An 18409-nucleotide genomic window follows, 5' to 3' on the forward strand; every position below is an offset into this window, starting at 1 on the left:
AACTTATTTGATAATAATTAATTATTTATTTTTAAAGACTTTATTAATTAGATTCAAATTCAAATTGTATTTTTTAATTATCAATTATTACATACAACGTTTATGTGTAATATAAAATGTTATTCAAATTTTTTCCATGATACATCATCTTCGTTTTGGATCTGAACTCCGCCTAGTATTTATTGGTTAAGAAAAATATTTTACTTAAAAAATAAATGATAAATTTGAATAAATATAAGACACGTAGTTTTTAATTAATTAAATATGTAAAGGATATTGTTTATCTCTTCCTTCGCGGCCCTCGCGTTCATGAGCGCGGTCTTTTCCGTATGGAGATTTTTCCTGGAAAGAAAAAATTTTTTTTAAAAATTATTTGTCTAATTATTTACTTGTAATTATTATTTAAAATGTGCAGATATGTGTGAACAGTTCGAACTTACGAATTATTCGCAAGTTCCTAAAAATTATACATACTTTAGGATAATGATGTTTTTCCCGATGTTCAGGTAAGTCACCATTCTGATGAGCTTTAGCTATAAAAAAATAAATAAATAAATAATTTAAAAATAAAGCCGACTAAGAAAAAATATAAATCACGAACCCCTGTCATCATCTTTTCTTCGCTTTTGCTCAGCAGCAGCAATTGCTTCATCCGTACGATCCTGAAATTAATTATCTCGTAAATAAAATTAGATTTTTTCTTTTTTAAATTTATTATTAAATAGTAAATTACTCTTTTGCGGCCTAGTTTTTTCTCTCTGCGTAATTCTTTCTGCTCATCACGGACTTTAGTTTTACTAGAACGTTCTTTTTTCTCACTACTGCTGTCAGTTCGTCTGCTTTCCTTCGGGATGCTATCGATTTTTCTTCTTTTAGGCTCTGTATCAAAAAAAAATAATTAATTTTAAAAAAAAGCTAAACTGAACTGGTTCCTTAATAAATAAATAAATAAATACCTCGATCAGGACCATCTTGAGCTTGGCCAGAGCTAGCGCTGCTGTTCGACACACTAGAAAGATCACGATCTAAATTATCAACTCCTCCACTATAATAATGCTCTTCTTTATAATATTTCCGATCTTTTTTATCAATAGTCTCATCATCTTTTATCTCATCTTTTTTCACATACTTTTCTTTTACTTCCGGTACTTCTTTTGGTTCTTCTTTCTTGCGAGTTTTCTCAGTAGTCTCACTAATTTATTTAAATTGCCATTAATAAATATGTAAATATATGATTTAATATCATTATATTAATTTTAAAAAACTTACTGATAGGTTTGACTCGGAGTTCGTTTATCACGTTGCTCTTTATCTTTATCAACGCGGGTATCGCCATTGCTATTAACTTCTTTAGTAGGAATTCCATTGCTTGTTTTTTCAGAACTTTCACTGTTTGTATTTTCTTGGGTTTTTCCCGCCTAATAAAATTATTCAAATTTATTATCATTATCATTAAATAATCTGATAAACCCTTCGTCCGTCGCGCTATGAGCGCAGCAGTTTCTATTAAAAGATTATTTAAAAAGAAAATAAATTTCCGTCTTTGAAATTTTGTGAGTCTACTATACTTCTTAATATCGAATGAATTAATGAATTATTTTTCCGATACTTGAAATATTAAAGAAATAATTTTTTTTTTTGTCGGAAAACCTGAGAAACGCGACGATTTGCTGCTGACGTGATTAAACTCGGGCGTTGAATTTATCCGGATTTTTTGCGCAGCTGTCAGTTACTACCAGCAACTTATTTCCAGTTCATTTAATTCATTTCTTTCTTTAAAATTTTTATTTTAATAAAAAAAATTCTAGAAAAAATTACAATTGTCTAGTCGTATAAACTTTGTGGTTTTAATTTTTAAAAATCATAGTTATGATGCTCGGCAGCACATTAATATTAAATATATGGTGGCGGAACGAAGAGTAGCAATACCGCGCGACAGACGGAGAGTTAATTAAAAATAATTAATAATTAATTACTTTATCACCAACATGATGAAAATCAGATTCACGTATCATCTGTGGTGTTTTAGCTTTCAACTGTCCACAATAAGAAGTTGCAAGTACATGTAAATCTTGTCGCTGTCCACGTTCTTCTTCTCGTACTTTTTCAACTTTTCGTTCTAAAATTTGTGATAATTTGGCAAGAACGGGAAAATGAGGAAGGATTTTAATCAATATAATAAGAGAGTTACGTATCTGCACATAATCTTTTGAATCAAGACATACAACAATTGCCTGAATAAAAAAAAAAATAATTGATTTAAAAATGTTAATTATTTCATATAAAAAAAAAAATTATTAGTATCTACCTTAGTAATTTTATAATGCCATTTATGACACACGTGCCTATAGTTTTCAAATCCAACCATGTCATTAGCTTCGGAAAATTGATTACTCACACGGAATTTAGTAACAAAACCAGGATAATTACTACACTCCTGTAATAAAAATTTATTTTATTATTATTAAATAATTTAAAATTGTATATTATTTAATTACAAACATAATAAAATATAGTACCTTGTCGAATATGGCTTTTTCAGAATGCCATCTCATAACAGTTTCAAGCATAGCACAAAGAAAACGACCGTAACGATTAGCTTCGTTCTCAGTGCAAGACGTTACTGAGTAAGTGATATCACAAAAGAGCTAAAAATAATTTAAATTTATATAAATAAGAATAATTTAAGTATTTATATTTATCACTTCAAAAAATTGACTTACTCTGTCGTAACAAAGGAGTGTGGAAAAATTAGCAGTTTTAAGTGAATGAATAGTATGAACGAATTTAGCACAATACATCGCATCGACTGTGGTAAAAGTACACCTTGGAAATAGACACAGTTGCAGAAATTGTGTGATTGTTTCATTTTTTGCCGACTTCGCACTTCGTGACAGAAACCATGAATCTTTTTCTTGTCTAAAAGATAATGATTTATTTATAAAAACACATTAATTATAAAAAAAAAGTTATTTAGAAAAACTAATTACCGTAAATATGCAAAAACTTTCTCAACATGTTCTTCCTGTTTTTTCTTTTCATCCTGTAATTTTTCTATCAATGCAGTGTAGCGATCTTGTTCTTTCTTACCTTTGCTGACATTCTATAAAAAAAAAAATTTTTAAATTCAATAAGAATATAATAAAATTGATGTTATAGTCTAAACTTGACGTTAAAGCCTTTTTTTTAATGGTATTCAAAGTAAATAGAGTAAATTTTCTGCAGCCGTTGAAAAAAAAAATCATTTTTTGCGGGGTAATAAAGTAATAAATTAAAAAATTAATAAAAGTTAATTAAATTTAAAAAATTGCAAATATTTTCAAGTTAAGTATTGAAATACGTCTGAATTAATTTGACACTGTTTTTTTATTGTAAATTGATAAGAAAAAAATGAAGTTTCATACTATTTTTTTACAAAAATAAAATTTTTCGAAAACAGTAAAAGAAAAATTCAAAATTATGCTCAATTATATTTACAAAAGTGATGATGGAATTTTTAAAAAACAAACTTCTTTTTTTTCAATTTTGGAAGTACCCCATTTTGCCCCCTTTTTTTCGAAATAAAAAAATTAAATTAAACAAACCATGTCTTTGGAATCAGCAGCTTGGATAGCCTGCTGTTTTATTTTATTTATTTCACGCTGATAACTGTCAGCGGGAACAAAGAGATCGTACATAGACAGAGACCAAAAAGTGACGAGAAACTGAGGTGAAATGTCTTCCCACACTTTGAGAGGATGCAGAGGTCTTACAGAAAGTGCTACTGGTGCCATAACATATTGGGCAGCTTCTGCCCACTTGGCTTGCTTCATCGCCGACGACATTTTCTTGTAGTTCGGATCAGCTTTACGTAGCTCATCATACTTTATCTATATAATTAGTACATTACAAAATAAAATTTAATTAACAACATCAATTATTAGCATAATTACCAGAATTAAAAAATGTTTAATTATATTTACATTGATAGCATGGGCGAACATTGGACGTGCAAGGAAAAATGCAACATCAGCATGTATGTGATAGTCTTGAAGCATTCCATGAATGCTTGGTAATTTTTCCACATACTCATCTACTGTCAATGTTGATCCCAAAAATGTACCAAACTGTACGAGCGTATCATGACACTGATCATAAAGTTTTCCTAAATACAAATTTAATTAAATTACTTATCAATTAGTTTTATAAATAATCTTTATCATTAACAAACCAATTAAAATTTCTAATTAAACAATCATTTATATTTATTCTTACACAAGTAAACCTGTAAATTAAGACTCATGATACTAAAAATCATGAATCTTGTAAATATTAAAAATCTATGAGGAATTAAAAAGTTAATTAATTATTTACAATTAAAATTAATTTTTTTAAAAACCAACTTACCGACAAGTTTAAGATGAGATTGATCTGTTTCACGATAAACAACACAGTGCTTTTGCTGCGCCATCAAAAGACACAAAGCGACGGCTAAATCATTTTCCGACAGAGCTTCTTTTAATCTTAGTGATGATTTTTTAGTATTGCGAACTTGGCTGAAATAACCGGCTTCGTTTTTCAATAGATCACCGCCTGCCATCGCGTCTAATTGGTCGGATGTCATTTCTTCAGCTGCTTCAACGCCAGCCATTTTCTGTACTATTTCTTTAAGTATCAATAAATCCAAACTGCGAATTAAATTAAGTATTAAATGTAATTAATTATTTAATGATAAATAAATATCTGAATATCAGAGTTAAAATGTACACCGGGTCAAGAAAACTTGGAATCTAAGAAAAACAGAAACTTAAGTTAATAATATGTATTTATTTATTTATTTGAACATAAAAAAAAACTCCGAGTCTATTGCCAGCGTGTCGTATTTATACATCACTTTATTTACATCACAATTGTTTTTTAATTTAAATATTCAAAAACTTTATAAGCTTTCCATCCACTCACATGAACAGCGATCGCTAAATGATCCTCATTGTTTAAATAATGGATCAACGCGTCTGAAATTAAATAGTCTAAACTTAAATACGTTCAACTGTCAACAAATAAAAAAAAAATTAGAGCGAATAAAAAAAAAAAACATTACAGGGTGGCCACAAAGTAATGATTTCAAAATTCCCTGATATTTCTCAGTTTTCCAAAGTTTTTTACATTTTTTCCTGATTCTGAATTTTTCTTCGTATCATTAATGAGTGTGAATGTAGCAGACATCAGATAAATTTAAAATTATTATTAAATAATTAATAAAATTTAAGCTACAATTTGCCTTTATTCTCATATAACAATCTTATAGCAATCTTGCCCGTCTAGTCACCGGACACCAGTTGTCTACGTCTTCATACAACTATAGATCCTGCTGCAGTCACTGATACAAAGTTTTAAATTGTAAGTCTTGTATAAGATTTAATAAAAAACTTTGCGTTATGTTGTGCATAAAGAAATGTGCAAAAATATTCAAAACATCTTGCTCAAGGTACATTGATAGTGACTTGAGCTAATCTTGCACCAGAAATTACTTGCATATACTGCTCCGGAAGTTTCATATTACAGTATCTGCCTGTCACTTTATCTCTTCCATTGGCATACGAAACTGGATCCTGAGATAAAGTGACAGAGATAGAAGTTGGGTACATAGACAGTGTGATATGACACTTCTGGAACAGATCTGCCGCAAGATATGCGTTAGTGTCTGCAAGTAATTTTTGTTGCAAGACTCGGTCAAGATACGCGTAAGTAACTTTACTAACACATCTTGAGCAAGACATCTTCAATGTTCTTTTGTACAATATTATGTCCGAGTCCTACAAAAAACTTGTATTAATCTCTTGTGACAGATTTATAGGTATATAAAGATGTAGACACCCAGGAGTCTTCCCCGAGATACTTTCATAAAAATAGTACAAGACTACAAGATTATCTTGTGTACGTCTTCTTGGGCAAGTCTATGTAGTATCTATCAAAAGATTCTTGTAATCAGTGCCTTGACCTGCAACTGGTTATGGAAATTATTACATGGGTTGTTTTTGTTGCCCGACCATTTTTCTCCAAGCTACAACCTGTTGAAAATCACTTAAAAATTTTTAAATTTTCAACTACCGCCGTTAAATTCTTGGATACTTTTCGAAATTTCCTGACATTTTCATAATATTTCCCGGTAACATTAAATTCCTGATATTTTCAGTTTGTGGCCACCCTAAAAATACTAATACAAATAAAAGCCATGGAATTTAAATATCACAAACCGTTGAATAATCCATGAAAAATTCTTGAAAAAATAATCCTTGAAAGTTTTAAATGAATGTTGATTGTAATAAATATTGTGACGTAGAACGTGGTCATAGACATCGAAGAATTTTCGTAACAAGTTCCGTATTGACAGATAAATATACGTATATGTGTTTATATATTAAGATACAAGTAAATGACTTCCGGCTTGTCAGTTTCCAAGACCTTGACCCCATGCCACTGGGTTTTAATTTCCCAAAACATTCTTGTGTACATTTGTCCATTTAAAAATACGATCGTGCACAAATATGACAGACACGTGTTCATTGTGACGATACAGTAGATAGTGTCGAGAGCACTTTAAAAGGCCAACCTACCTTTTTTGTGCTTTGAGTTGATTAGCAACGTACTGAAGCAATCCAGTCAACTCAATATTATATTTTTTGAATATCGCTCCGCAAAACGACGCTAGAGACTGTAGCCAGAGTGAAATACTATTTCCATCGTGTTTCAATCTGTCACGATCAGCTCCAGCTAATGCTTCTACCAAACAGTAACCCAAGACGTCATAAGAAATGTTTGTTAAATATTTCAAAGAGTCCACCACAGGTCCTGAAATAAAGTCATACTTATTTTGTCAGTCAACAATCACTTGTAAAATAACAAAAAAAAAAAAAGTAAAAAATTACATACCTATCAGATTGTCATAGAGCTGAATCTGTATAAGTATATAATCAAAAAGTACTCCAGGAGATGAGTGAGTAAGTTTACCAATAGACCTTCCAACGGGTTTAATGGTCTCTTTGCTAACACGTTTCATAATAGACTTAATTTTTTTCTGAGCATCAGTACGTTTCCGTAACAAAGCTGCATGTTGCAAAGGCGTATCGTTTTTCCACCTCGCATATAGACAATAACGATTTTGATAGGGATAATGCTTGAGAATATTCCACATTTCCTCCGCGACACAACAGTTACAGTCCATAAAAGAGAGTGACGGTAATAGAGCGACATCAAGGATAGTGAGTATGTCATAATAAATATTATTTGTTTTATCGATTGGCTGTTTACCGGAATCAAGCGGACACTGTTTGATAGCAGCGTGACATAATCTCATTATTTTGTACATAAGAATGGGATCATGGTGTAGATTGGGACCGAGAATAATTAACATGGGTAATAATTTGTCATGTATATCCGCGATATTTTGTATAGGCTCCGGTGCTAATTGCGATGTTAATGTTGTTACTTTACGACCCGGTAATTTAGGCGTTACAATACAGTGCTTACGATAGACCGGTTCAATAAGGGACTGGATTAATTTGCACAATGCTAATGCTATGGGTCGTTGGTCAGTCATACAATGATCTGGCAATCTACTAAACAATCTCTGAGCTACGTCCCAAGCTCCAACTTCCAGCAACGCTTCGCACAATCCGAATTTCTGATTGCCAGTATATTTATCAGGGACAACTTCTTTTTCTTCTGCTGGTGTCTCCTCTTTGTCTCTTGTTGATATTACACTCATTTTACTTACGTATTCTTTAGCTTGGCGCATTATCTGCTCGTGGTCTTTTATGATAACTTTATCATCGGGTACCAGCCACGGCAATATGTCATCTAGATCAATCACGCCGTGCTGGAGCATCAGTGCTGTTACTTTCTGGAGAGAAAAGGGCGTTGCTTCAACATTGCAACAATATTTAAAACCTAATACTTCACATAAAACTTGGTGATCACTCATGTACGATCTGATCAGTGGTATAAATAGTGCGTCATCCTGCGGCCTGTTTTCAAAGGTCTCAAGTAAAATATCGAGTACTCTATTCGGATCAAGATTAAAATAACCTGGGAATAATTATTTGATTACGGTACTTGACATTATGTTGCTGTTAATAATTATCAATAATTAATTAATGTAAAGTAAGAAATCTAGTACACGATCAGGGAACTAGAACTCGATCACTCTGTATTTGGATAGATATTAGGGTGACTCGAAAAAACCTACGTTTTTTTTTATTTTGAGTCTCATATGAAAATTTTGTTGATTTCACATGTTTTAAGAAACCTCTCCGACATCAGTTCGATGAACAATTTTTAGGGGTCGCTGGAGAAATTCGGAAATTCCAAAAATGATTGAAATTCGGATTTTCTTTTTTAATTTTTTTTTTTCTCGGCATAAATATTTTCTGTGTAAAATCAATGGCATGCTGAAAATTTCAGCTCAAAATTTGTGAGCGACCTCTTAAAAATTGTTTATTGAGCTGATTTTCGTAGAATTCTAAAAATATGTTAAATCTAAAAATTTTCATATGAGACTCAAAAACAAAAAAAAAGTTGCTTTTTTCGGGTCACCCTGATCGGGTACTGGGCCTCTTACTTAATTTACATTTTTAATAACTAAATAATCATACCAATCAAAGACTTGACGATTTCCAAAGTCGTCAACACTTGACCGCTTGTTCTTTCCTGATTTAATTCAACGATAAGTTTCGAGTAACCTTCACTTTCTTCGCGAAATAAATTGAATTTACGCTGCTTGTAACTGTAATTTCCAATAAAGTTATTAAATACAAATATAATCGACCAATTTTACAAAAACTAATAAATACGTACTAGAGTTTTGTTTTAACTTTTATAAACTTTGTATGAAAATTACGGTTTTTTAATGTACCGACATCTTGAAGTGTATCAATCTCCAGACGTTCTTTCAAAATCCTATCTGTTAAAAACTGAAAATTTTTTTTTCCAAATAAAAATCATGTAATTACAATTTTAAAAATTTACATTCTATTTAAATTTTTAACCTTTTCGCTTTCCTTTACGATGTAATAAAAATTGTTCCGGTGATCGTTGAGTACTTCCACGTCTATCAAAGTAAACAAATCCACGACTGCTGATGACACGCTGGGGTCGATGGCCTTAAACAACAAAATAAATAAATAATTACCATAAAAAAATATAATAATTACATATAAATATAACTAAATTAATATATATTACCACAAGTTCTGCTAAAGTAGATACGACATTGTCTTTTTTTACTGTCCCCTGGGTCCCGCTTGAAATCAATTCGTATAATCCTCGTTGCCATTCTAAAAAAAAAAAAAATTTACTGTTAAATGTCGCGATCAAGTTGGAATTTGTTTCAGACAAAAGAGAACATGTCGAAAAAAAAACATTGAGACAAAAGTTATTTAAAAAAATGATGACAAAATAAATTACCTGTGGTGTTGCCTTCCTTGAATTTGTTCTTGAATATCTTGAGGCTGCAAACAGTTGTTAATGGACAATTAACTCTTCAGTAGAGTGATAAACGAAGATACTAAAGTTGCAACCATCAAAAATATTTTTTTTTTTTCTATATATAGATATTATTTATTTATTTATTTAGATTTATATATACGTAATTTTTTTAAGATTTATACATTCACATAAATTTGACGAATGAATCAATATTATCAATATTACAATCGTGTCACTCTCGTGATCTTGTCTACCACTTACTAATCATTTTTTCCATGCTTATCCCATGATTTCCATAACTCTGATTTCCACACTTTATCAACCGCCATAATATCTAATTAATAAATACAACTTATTTTTATATTAATTAAAAAAAACAAACGCATCAACATCACAGGAGTACTTTAATATGTAATAATAAATTTATTAATATATCACGTTGTATATTTTTTTTCACTTAAAGATCCTGCCTGCTGGCTTGCTTCTACTCGTTCACTTGCGTTCCTAAATACAACGCATTTTTAATCTTTACGGTGGCGTCCTCAACTCCTTTTATTTACCGTTCAAATGGCGGCAACAAGTAGCGGTCATTTATTTATAAATTGAGAGTTTCGAATATCAGATAATAATTAAATATTACTTTTTTTTGTACAATTCAATGTAATAATTAATTTTTATAAGTATTATGTATTGAGTTTTACAACAATTATTTATTTTTCCCGGGTTTTACTTTCAAAAATTTTAAATCTATGAAATGGGATTTTAAAATTGCCGCGTAATTTAACTTTTAAATGAAAACAAACCGTAATAAAATTCTCTTGTGAGCAGTTACATGAAAATTAGACATTAAATTTTTATATATATATGTATAAATATATTTGCACGTTCAATGAAAATTGTAAATTGTAAAAGTGATAATAATAATAACCATTAGAATAGAAAAGATAATTTGACATCTTCGTAGTGAAATTTTTAGTCACAATATTTTAAAATTAATTACACGTAGTAGTTTAAAAATATAATCTTCATTAATTAAAATATAATAATTAACAGTTAATTAATAAATAATAAATTTATTATTAAATGGAATTTAAAAAAAAAAGTGTTTTATTAAAAAATGAAAAGAAAAAACACAGTATGATAATATGTATATTTTAATGATTTAATGATTGTACAGCAGTAATAAATAATTATTGAATTTTAATTATTAATGCATGAGTAAAAAGTTATTTTATAAGTAAACAATAATAAATGAAACTTAAAAAATGGTATCGATAATTAAAAATCAATTGTTAAAACATCTGTCAAGGTATTTATCAAAGATATTTTCTTTTTCTTTCGTCAAAATTCATTTACTTTTTTTTTTTTTTTAATTTTGTAAATTGAAGTCGGTCGTAATTATTTATTGAATTTTTTTCTAGATTTACTAAAAATTTGTCTGTTGATCAAATAAATCTCAGTACTCTAAGAGGTGAAGGTGAATTATCAAACTTAGAATTAGATGAAGCTGTTCTAACAGATCTACTTGAATTACCATCATGGTTAAAATTAACAAATGCTTGGTGTAATAAAGTTATATTACGTATACAATGGACCAAGCTCAAAAGTGTGCCTATATTTTTGGTAAGTCATAAATATTTATCATTAATAATCCTGATTAAAAGAAACGTTTAAAAACGATTATAAATTATTCAAAATTCAAAACGATTCTATCTTAATACCCCAAGTAGCACACTTGCCTTTGTGACATCTATAAGATACCAGTTTTTTAGATGTTCCTGAAGATCCAAACGTTTTTTGCGCAAGGAAAGAAAAAATTTGAAAGTTAAAAATCTACTGGATGAGTAGATTTTTAAAATATTTCGCATATAGATGCTGGTATGTCAGCTGAAAATTGCAGGCCACCTGCTCCATAGGACTACATATCCAGCACACAAATCTTTTCTTTCCCGCTGTAAAATTTGCATTACTAATATTAATTAAAGCTATGTCTAATTAAAGCCTTAAACAATTAGTATATATATTAACCCTTTATTAAAATACAAGATATAAAATTAATAAATAATTATTTTTAGCATTTAGATGAAGTTCAAATTGAATTGGTAACGTGTGAAGATTTACGAAGTCCATCATCACCAACAAATGCAGCATCAGCATTACCAGGCGCAACAAAATATTCATTTATTCATAAAGTTATCGATGGCATCACCATTGCTGTTAATACAGTATCAGTTAAACTTAAAAGTCCGGCATTTATCGCTTCAGTTCAAGTAATTACTACTTATTTAATTATTACAGTTAATTAATTTTTTATTTTTATTGCGTCAATTTTAAATAATACATAAATGTCAGAATAGTTATCGGCTTTTAAAAGTCATAAAAAAATTCAATTTAATCGATAAGCTTTAAATTTTATCGCTCATATATGTTTATTTCTTTTATATATATATTTAGTTTTAAGTTATCCATTGATTTTATTTATAATCGATGTTTATTTTATTTGTTTGTTTAGATATCGAGAATAATGGTGGAGTCTAAATCACCGACTTGGCAGCGATGTGATTTAAGAATGACGAGAGTTAAAGACCCTGATAGAGGACAGTTGTTGATATTTAAAGAATTAGAATGGCAAACTGTTAGAATAGAGGCCCAGAGTACTATTGATCAAAATTTAACTCCGTTACGGTTGTTAACCAATCAAGCACGATGTCGAATTACTATCAAAAAACGTCTGTCAGGTGAGTAAATAAATAATTTTTTTTTTTATGATATTGAAATTAGCCGACGTCTAATAATTTTTGAATTTAAAAAAAAAAGAAAATATTTCAAAAAATTGCACCTATAGTTCTTCAAATTTTCTACAGGTGCATATTTTTTTTGTAAATTAAATTATTGAAAAAAAAAATCAAGAAATGATTAATTGTCTACTAACTTCAGGATCATTTTTTTTAATTAAAAAATACTATTAAAATATTTCTTTATTTCTTAGATTGTTTTGTTATGGGATCACGATTGGTAATAATTCTTGACGATCTTCTATGGGTATTAACGGACTCTCAATTAAAAGCCGCTTTACATTTTATCGATTCTCTTGGAAGTCTTATTGAGAAAGCCACGACTATAGAAAGAAAAATAAAAGCTGCAAGAAAACTCGAGGTACGTAGATCGGAATTTTCATATTAAATTCAAGTAAATTAATAAAATTCTTTTTATTTCTATTATTTAAGGTTTTGCCTGAATACCAAGCACAAATATCACAGCAATCAAGATCAAAAGTACCCTGCAATACAGCGATATCGAAAATTTTTATGCGTTACGACGTAGTAGAAACTTCTTATCACTTTTTATCACAACGAATTGATTTACATCTTTGTGATGATCCCGGAAGTATGTATATTCATTTTTAATCAAAATTCAATCTAATAAATTTTATTTTTAGCCGGAAGATCTTCGTACCCAGAATTAAAAGACGGTGGCGCTCTACAAATATCATTAATTAAATTTCAAATTGATTATTATCCGTATCATCTCGCAATGTCTGATAGAAAACATTGGGCTAAATACCGCGAAAACACTATGCCACATTACCAATGGCTACAGCAATCATTTAATTCATTTCGCGGTCAATTTATGGACCTAATTGATGTTGGCCAAAAGATGTCGAGAAAAAATAGCGGGCCTGGTAAATTTTAAATTATATTTAGAGATTTAATTATTGAAAATAAATCTATACATTAATAAATTAATGAATTTTGCAGACAATGATGTAAAAAATGATGATAAATTTAAAAACGATCAACAAACGCCTTTACTAGGTCATGAAAAAAAATTACAAAAGCAAACTAGTACAGTTGGTACCGGGAACTCGATTAAAAATTATGTATTGGAACAATTGTCCACACTTATGACTACGTGTATTGTCATAAGAATTTATGACCTGACTATTTACAAAGTTACGACTACGACCAGAAAGCCGATTACCAAAGAATTCTTGACAGGTAAAAATTTTATTGACACTTCATATTTTTATTATTTATTTACAAGAGATAAATTTACTCCACTTAAAAAAAAAAAAGAAAAAAAAAAACAAATAAATAAAAAATTAAAAAACTTTTAACAATTTTTTTGAGTTTAAATTAATTTAAATATTTTTTAACCAAAGTCGAGTCTAATTAAAAGAAATTATTTTATTAATAATAAACCTTTTTTTTTGACGTTTATTCAACTTATTTATTGTTTGTTAATAAATAAACAGCGCAAACGAGGAAAAAACATCCTACAGGTATTCTGTCGATTGAGTGGATAAAAAGCACGTAAATTTTGTCATTAGTTTATACATTATATACATTCATTTATTAGTTAGTTTACATATTTTACGTTTATTTATTTAGATACCAACCAAAACATATTTTTTTTTATATATTGTCCGTAAAATTATTGTTTACATTTTTAGATTCCCTGTTTCACCTGCAATTAGTTGGTGCTTACTACCCTAAAAAAACACTTAGTTCATGAAAAAAATAAATGCGAAGAAAACGTTATTTTTTTTTATGTTATTTATATTTTTCTTCTTTGTTTTTCTTACAGGTGATCGTGAAAAATTTTCATTACCTGAAGACGTTACTATTTTACACGCCGAATTTACTTATTACTATTATCCTGGTGACTTAATATTTCCATGTAAGTAAAAATTAAATAAATAAATATACAAATATATTAATTAACATTTATTAGACTGACTCAAAAAAAATTGACTATTTTTTTCCCGCAATTTCCTATTAAATAGTTACTGGGAGGTAAAATGTCTGTTAAAAGATGAGTTCTTTATTGATCTTTAGCGGTCGCTCATTGCAATTTTTTATTTTCCATTTAAATAACAGAAAAAAACATTTTAACTTTAGGATTTTATACCTCGGCAATGGCTCATTGTACAGATAAATTCAGGATATAATATTGTAAAGGATTGAACGCAGTACAGAAAAAGTCTTATCATTTTTTGATAAATTCATCTGTTCACAATTTATTGGAGCTTGAAATCAAATTTCCAGTAAATTTCGAGATCTTTCTACTTTTCCAGCGAAACTATCAGACTTATCACAAAATGTTATAGAATCTTTTTTGTAGACAATTTTATTCTCTACAAATTATCTCTGATAAAGTTTCTCAAAATTCCACATTGTTTTCTAGTTATTTCCATTTTAATATCAAGATCTTGAAATCGAACAGAACGCTATTTTTTTTTTTTAAAGCTTGACATTAAAATAAAAATAACTAGAAAACAATGCAGAATTTTGAGAAACTTTATCAGAGATAATTTGTCAGGAATAAAATTGTCTACAAAAAAGTCCTTTGACATTTTGTGATAAGTCTGATAGTTTCACCAGAAAAGTAGAAAAATCTCGAAATTTACTATAAATTTGACTTCAACTTCCAATAATTTTTGAACAGATGAATTTATCAAAAAACCATAAGAGAATTTTATTAATATTAAGAGACTAAATATTAATATTAAGAGCTCATCTTTTAACAGATATCTTATTTCACCTCCCTGCAACTATTTAATCGGGTGTTTCGGGAAAAAAATGTCGATTTTTTTGAATCAGTCTAATATTTATATTTATATTTATCGATTATAGTGCCACCGCCAAAGTTTTACGTTCAAGTAAACCCAATTCAAATAAACTACGATATCTACAGCTGCCTATGGTTCAATTCATTCTTATTAAATTTATACAAATCATTAGCGTCAAGTGAAAATAAAACTAATGCTGTTAATGACATGTACTTTGATGTTAAGTTAGAAGCTATATTACCTCGGGTAATTATTCAAATTCACAATCCTTTAATAATAAATAATTATACAAATTTATTTACCAAACATATATTTATATATCTATTTAGATAATTGTCGAATCACAAAATGACTATCCTAATCAACGTGATCGCCCTAAATCACTTAATATTCAAACATCACGTGTTACATTAACAAATGTACGATCTACTGACAGTAAATCATCGCGCGCTGACTTGGCCGAGTGTTTGAATGCTTTACAAATGGGGCAAATGTTTTTTTCATCCAGTTTTCCGAGTAATAATAACGACTACAATATTGTTACCGATAAATTTTTACGTCATTGTGCTGGTAACTTTTTTCTTCAATTCAAATCCAAATTTTTGAATTTAGTTAAAATTTTTTTAAAATTCAAATTATTTATTTGCAGGTTCAGACAATGTCCGATCTTACCCGTCAAATTTTACAATAAATTCTATAGACGACATAATCGGAAAGTTGAATAAAAAATTACTATGGCTTGAATGTAAAGACATATGGTGTTTAAATTTAGAACCCGTATGGGCAGACTTTTACGGCGTTCGTGCCGTAGGTATGAATCGTCCGGTTCCGTTATTGGATGCGTTTCCTTTGACAGTGTGGTTACACATTGAAGATAACAACAACTCAACAGCGCCTACAACAACAACAAATAAAAATAATGACAGCAAAGTAGGGGAAAAAATGATAAAAAATGCTGATGTACATATTCTTGCGCATATAAGTAATTTAATAAGCGTCCAGTTAAATCATTATCAATATTTATTTTTATTAAGACAATTAGAAATAGTTACCGAAATGAGTACCTATTTAGTCGTTGATACAAACCGTATAACAAATGTAACAACCGGTTCTTCACTGGTTATCGGTGCACTGATACCACAATTAGAAGTAACTCTGATTATGCCATCGCAGACTCCGGGCAAAGAAAATTCTGGTGGTGATTTAGAGTCCGTTGTACCGGACTCTTCTAGTATTGCTGAAGAATTATTACCGATATCGTTGACGAACCAATCAGTTGCCACAAGACTGGAATTTGGATTAAAACGTTTTAACACAAGCAATGACGTAGAAACGCCACAGAGCGAAGTGTCGTCAATGATCGGATCTATTGATACCGGTCACCCCACAGTAACATTTAAGGCAGCTGACAAAAATTATAACAAAGACACCAGCAATTACCACCAGCGGCAAAATTCCGAAGACTTAGAAGCTAGAAAATATTTAAAATACTCAAAAGATCCCGCGCAGTCGGCGTTTATACAAAATAATTTTAATGTTGGTCTTTCCAGTATGAAAAAGGGCTTTGCTAATTTGATGACTTCCATTGATTCGGCATTGAAGGCATCGCCCGAAGACGGCAGCAGTGACACTGTGTCTATGAGAAGTGATATTAGTTCAGACAGTGAGAACTATATTGTTGTCACGCTTGAAGAACAGGAAAAATCAGATTCTCTGTTTGGTAATTTAAACGTAACGAATATAACGGCTGTTGAAGAGGCCAGTGAAGTTATTGAAGAGACTCCAGACACGCAGAGTGAGAAATCTCTTGATAGCGCATGCAAGCGCAAGGATCTAGTTTCCATGGTTACGTTTAAGCTGTCAAAAGTTGAAGTGATTCAGCAATCAAAAGGTTTTTCATCGGCGATTAAACTGCAAGTTGCTAAAATAATGAGCGAAGAGTGCACGTCGATACCTTGGGATGAATTGCAAACGAAATTTAGCTCAAGATCACGTGGGTGGTCTGAGTTACAATCTGATGACTGCAAAATATCTGTTAAAATACGTCTCGAGCATGATCTAAAAAAACAATATAGTAATTTAAATGATAATTTAAATAGTAAAAATAATAAAATATCAACTCTGTTTGATGATAAAATTACGGGTGAAATAAATGATATTAATTTAGTATTATCTATGAGTACAGTTAATGGACTTATGGATTTATTAGAAGACGAAATATTACCTGATTACTTACCTATTAATTTATTGTTAAATAATATTTGTATTAAACTTATTGAAGATCGTCCGTCTAATAATATTACGTCGCCTGGTCCGATTCCTATTGATTTAGTCGTCCAGCAATTGAAGGTAGCTCGTGATAAAAATGGAATTATAAATATTGAATCGTTTAAAAATAATATAGATACTAATGCCCCGGCCCAAGTAAACTCTTCAACGGATAGTGAGTTATTAAAACTTAAGCAATTAAATAAACAAATTAAAAATGATAACGATGAATTAAAGCGACGACTAGTCGCGCTTGATTATTTGTCGGAGGAAAATTTACGGTTGAAACGTAATAAAGATGAATTACATTTAGTTAAACTACAGTTAAATGAAGCTCAGGAATTAATAAAAGAATTGATTAAGGAGAAAAATATACTGAAAGAAAATAATTTGTTGTTACAAACCCAGTCCAAGAGGTCTAATGATTCTTCTAGTAGTGGAAGGGCCTCGTGGTCCATTAAAAGATAGCATACTAGTTGTTTTGATTGCTCCAAGTGTTGTACGAATAACAAATAATAATTTTTTTAATTATCCGTCTTCAATTCCATTATTATTATAATTATTATTATTATTAATTATTGTTTTTTATTTATACTTTGAACAAATTTTTTTTATATCTTTTTTTCTCTCCTCTTTTTTGTTCCTTTTATTATACAAATATTGTCAAAAATATATATATATATATATTTATAACGTATATATATATATATATATATATATATATGAATTTTTTATACTTATATTTCATTGTTATAAAAATATATGTAAGACTGAATTAGTGTGTTTGTATTATTGTTTGTGAAAAAAAAAAAAAATAATAATAATATAAATAAATAATAATTTTAATTTTCAGTAATTGACTGTCTATAAAATTGATAGAATTAAATTTCATTTTATTTTCACGGCTAGTTTTAAAACTGTCATATCATTAATGTATTTAAAAACTAATTACTGTAATTATAATTAATTATAAAAAATAAAAACAATAATAATTTTAATATTAATTATAATACTAGGAATTATTTTATAAAATGTTCTGATTAATGTCATTGAAAATTATCTAATGTAATCGATTTAAATTATAAAATTGAATAGTAATCATTA

At 29.3% G+C, this 18409-nt stretch overlaps 2 protein-coding genes and 1 long non-coding RNA gene across 4 annotated transcripts; 1 reads left to right on the top strand and 2 right to left on the bottom strand.

The window, feature by feature from the left end:
- Positions 1-40: 40 nt before the first annotated feature.
- LOC103578251 (THO complex subunit 2) lies at positions 41-9979 on the bottom strand. Of its 2 annotated transcripts, XM_008559256.2 has the most exons (24): positions 9727-9979; positions 9445-9488; positions 9223-9314; positions 9027-9140; positions 8836-8951; positions 8634-8764; positions 6913-8067; positions 6597-6831; positions 4387-4667; positions 3963-4144; positions 3585-3869; positions 2991-3103; positions 2724-2919; positions 2520-2648; positions 2309-2437; positions 1977-2234; positions 1270-1418; positions 1130-1192; positions 957-1009; positions 734-879; positions 602-662; positions 475-533; positions 278-342; positions 41-175 (listed from the first exon to the last, which is right to left on the bottom strand). In XM_008559256.2, the coding sequence occupies exons 1-24, from the start codon at positions 9792-9794 to the stop codon at positions 145-147; spliced, it is 4155 nt and encodes a 1384-aa protein (XP_008557478.1). In that variant the 5' UTR covers positions 9795-9979; the 3' UTR covers positions 41-144. The 2 variants fall into 2 exon arrangements, with proteins under 2 accessions (XP_008557478.1, XP_008557477.1); XM_008559255.2 differs by having other exon boundaries at positions 957-1192; positions 9727-9978.
- Positions 4857-6588, bottom strand: LOC103578250 (uncharacterized). Its single transcript, XR_549447.1, has 2 exons — positions 6237-6588; positions 4857-4994 (listed from the first exon to the last, which is right to left on the bottom strand). It is a non-coding gene; the product is annotated as an uncharacterized LOC103578250 (long non-coding RNA).
- Positions 9980-10407: 428 nt separating the features above from the next.
- Positions 10408-17946, top strand: LOC103578253 (bridge-like lipid transfer protein family member 3A). Its single transcript, XM_008559257.2, has 12 exons — positions 10408-10774; positions 10887-11088; positions 11541-11735; positions 11978-12203; positions 12455-12621; positions 12693-12852; positions 12905-13147; positions 13224-13463; positions 14053-14145; positions 15102-15283; positions 15367-15607; positions 15687-17946. The coding sequence occupies exons 1-12, from the start codon at positions 10731-10733 to the stop codon at positions 17771-17773; spliced, it is 4080 nt and encodes a 1359-aa protein (XP_008557479.1). The 5' UTR covers positions 10408-10730; the 3' UTR covers positions 17774-17946.
- The last annotated feature ends 463 nt before the right edge of the window (positions 17947-18409 follow it).

The sequence above is a fragment of the Microplitis demolitor genome, chromosome 10 (assembly GCF_026212275.2).
Source record: "Microplitis demolitor isolate Queensland-Clemson2020A chromosome 10, iyMicDemo2.1a, whole genome shotgun sequence".
Classification (NCBI taxonomy): Eukaryota; Metazoa; Arthropoda; class Insecta; order Hymenoptera; family Braconidae; genus Microplitis; species Microplitis demolitor.